This window comes from Myotis davidii, unplaced genomic scaffold (assembly GCF_000327345.1).
Source record: "Myotis davidii unplaced genomic scaffold, ASM32734v1 scaffold209, whole genome shotgun sequence".
In the NCBI taxonomy this organism is placed as follows: Eukaryota; Metazoa; Chordata; class Mammalia; order Chiroptera; family Vespertilionidae; genus Myotis; species Myotis davidii.
In genome coordinates, this window is record NW_006300047.1 from 746,441 (window position 1) to 747,852 (window position 1,412).

At 53.6% G+C, this 1,412-nt stretch overlaps 1 protein-coding gene across 1 annotated transcript in view; it reads left to right on the plus strand.

The window, feature by feature from the left end:
- The first annotated feature begins 6 nt into the window (after window positions 1–6).
- The window catches only part of CPPED1 (calcineurin-like phosphoesterase domain containing 1), a 109,356-nt gene continuing 107,950 nt past the window's right edge, over window positions 7–1,412 (plus strand). Inside the window, exon 1 of the mRNA XM_006776274.2 lies at window positions 7–156. Coding sequence (XP_006776337.1) covers window positions 87–156 — 70 coding nt within the window. The 5' untranslated portion in view covers window positions 7–86. The remainder of the gene's footprint in view (window positions 157–1,412) is intronic.

Consider the following 1,412-nt stretch of genomic DNA (forward strand, 5'->3'; position numbering starts at 1 on the left):
CTGGCCCAGCCGGCAGTTGGGCAGTGAGGAGTCGCACCGCTCCCTCCCACGCAGTGCCCTCAGGTGGGACCAGGAACTCCCTCGCCATGTCCGCAGCGGAGGCGGGAGGTGTTTTCCACAGAGCCCGGGGCAGGACCCTGGACGCGTTTCCCGAAGGTACTCGGGGAGGGGATGGCTTCGGGCTGCGGAACCTTCCGCCGGGGGAACCTTTGGTGTGGTTGCGCGCACCTCCAGCCGGACCCCTTTGGGGCCGCAGTCGGGGTCGGGACCAAAATAAGGTCCGCACAGTCGGGGCGGAAAGGCTTCCTCGGGCGCTGTGGAGACGCGGGTGCCCGCGGGGGGAGTCGGGTCCTGGAGCCTCGCTGGCCGCGACCTAACTTCCCTGCGAGAAGAGTAAGGCGGCGAAGCAGTTCACAGTAGCGTGGGCTCTACAGTTGGGTTTGGTGTCCTCGCCTCGCCTAGGACACGTTCCTCGGCAAGTTTTGGCCTCAGTTTCCCCATCTGTAAAACGGGAATAATAACAGAAAGTTCTGTGTGGCACTCGATAAGCGTCTGGTGCACGTTAGATGTCGTTATTTTTATTGTGGCCGTTCCTCATGGTGTATTTTATACGCCGCAATCACGGTTATTTACTATAATATGACTCATCCACCCAAATGTCCCCAGTGCCCGTCAGAACAGTGGAGAGACCAGGCAGTCGAGAGTCGTGGTAGAGGCAGTTAAATGCTTGGACTTTGAATGCAGGCAATCTACCTCGCTGTAAAAATGGGTTTGTTAAGATTCTGATAGGTAACAGATTAACCAGGTTATTCTTTTAACAGATGGAAACGGCTTTTGAAATCCGGTGTCTGACACAGACGAGGTGCTAAAGTGAATGTTGGCCCCAGAGCTGAACGTCTAGAGCAGCGGTTCTCAACCTTGGCTGCACAGTAGAATCACCTGGGAATCTTGTTAAAATCCTGATTTCTGGGCCTCATCATTAGTAACAAAGAAACAGAATTTCCGGAGAACGAGGCCCAGAAATCAGGATTTTAACAAGATTACCAGGTGATTCTACTGTGCAGCCAAGGTTGAGAACCGCTGCTCCAGAGGGAAGTCTGCCCCTGGTTCCCTGGTTCTCTCTGTGGCATTTTGCTGCCTGGGGTCAGATTCCCTCTCTTGCACTCGCCAGTTTTGTAACCCAAAGGGAAGTCACAGGTGCCCTGCTGCATCTGGCTTGTGCTCACTTTTCTTCCTTCATGCTCCATTCTTTCCCGTGCCTAGTTTTCTTTTCTGCCAAACTGGGTTTCTTTTAAGGTTTTTTATTGATTTTTTAGAGAGAGAGGAAGGAGAGGGAGAGAGATGAAAACGTCAATGAGAGAGATACATCAATTGGCTGCCTCCTGCAGGACCCCCTCTAGGGACTGAGCCCG